General features: G+C 34.8%; 1 protein-coding gene across 1 annotated transcript in view; it reads right to left on the bottom strand.

Moving 5' to 3' along the window:
• The window catches only part of LOC119585144 (cyclic AMP-responsive element-binding protein 1-like), a gene marked incomplete at its 5' end in the record, with an annotated part of 32,879 nt that overhangs the window by 1,893 nt on the left and 30,090 nt on the right, over nt 1–896 (bottom strand). Inside the window, 2 exon segments of the mRNA XM_037933772.1 lie at nt 218–380; nt 563–700. Coding sequence (XP_037789700.1) covers nt 218–380; nt 563–700 — 301 coding nt within the window.

Genomic DNA, 896 nt, shown 5'->3' with positions numbered 1-896 from the left:
ACATTTCAGGGTGTATTTTATTTTCTACATATCATTGGTGTATGATGTTAAAGGGCTAAATTAACTTTCAAAATGGAAATTTACCCATATAATAAGCATTTACAATGTGAAGAATAAATGTAAAGTTTAATAATAAAAAAAGTGGAATAAATAAGAATATTAGGAAGTTGATTAGACTATCAAAACCTAATGAAACAACTGAAACCACATCTCATACCTGTTTTTCATAAGCCTTATTTCACGTTTCCGAGAAGCTTCCTCTGCTATCTGATCACCAGAACCATGAACTGCTGAACCAGTGGTTGCCAGAACCACACCCTGTGCCAGCCCAGCACTTGTACTCGTGGCTATTTTAAGGCTACTCAAATCACCTGTTGCAACTGTTTGGAAAATAATTATTTGTGGTTTAATATATAACCTATAATATTCAGGAAACAAAAAAACTTTAAAATGATGTTAAACTATTAAATTCACACACAAAAAAAGGAAGTTACTGCAAATATGGTTTGTGGGCAACTTATAGAAATAATGAAACCAAGTGACATCATGTTCTCTTACTTACCTGGGACAATGAACTGAGGGTCAGAGCCAGGGGCATAATGGACTACAGCCCCTCCTGCTGTGGCTGCATTTGTCATGGCGATAGTCTGAAGACCTTCTGTGCCTTGACCACTCAGCTGGAGACTGCTGGCTGGAATAACTGGAAACAAGATGGAGATTTACAGATGAATTAACCATTTAAATCCAACATACTTTTTTACAAATAACAATTACTCTCATGACATGCAAAAGTTTTTGTATGGATATGATAAACTATGATTAAAAAAAAATGTTGGGGGTTCATAACCCATTATCATAACGATGATCTAGATTTGACTTACCCAATATATGCAAAT

The sequence above is a fragment of the Penaeus monodon genome, chromosome 19, assembly GCF_015228065.2.
Source record: "Penaeus monodon isolate SGIC_2016 chromosome 19, NSTDA_Pmon_1, whole genome shotgun sequence".
NCBI lineage: Eukaryota > Metazoa > Arthropoda > Malacostraca > Decapoda > Penaeidae > Penaeus > Penaeus monodon.
Note: the sequence above shows the minus strand (reverse complement) of the source record. Positions and strands in the feature narration are given on the sequence as shown.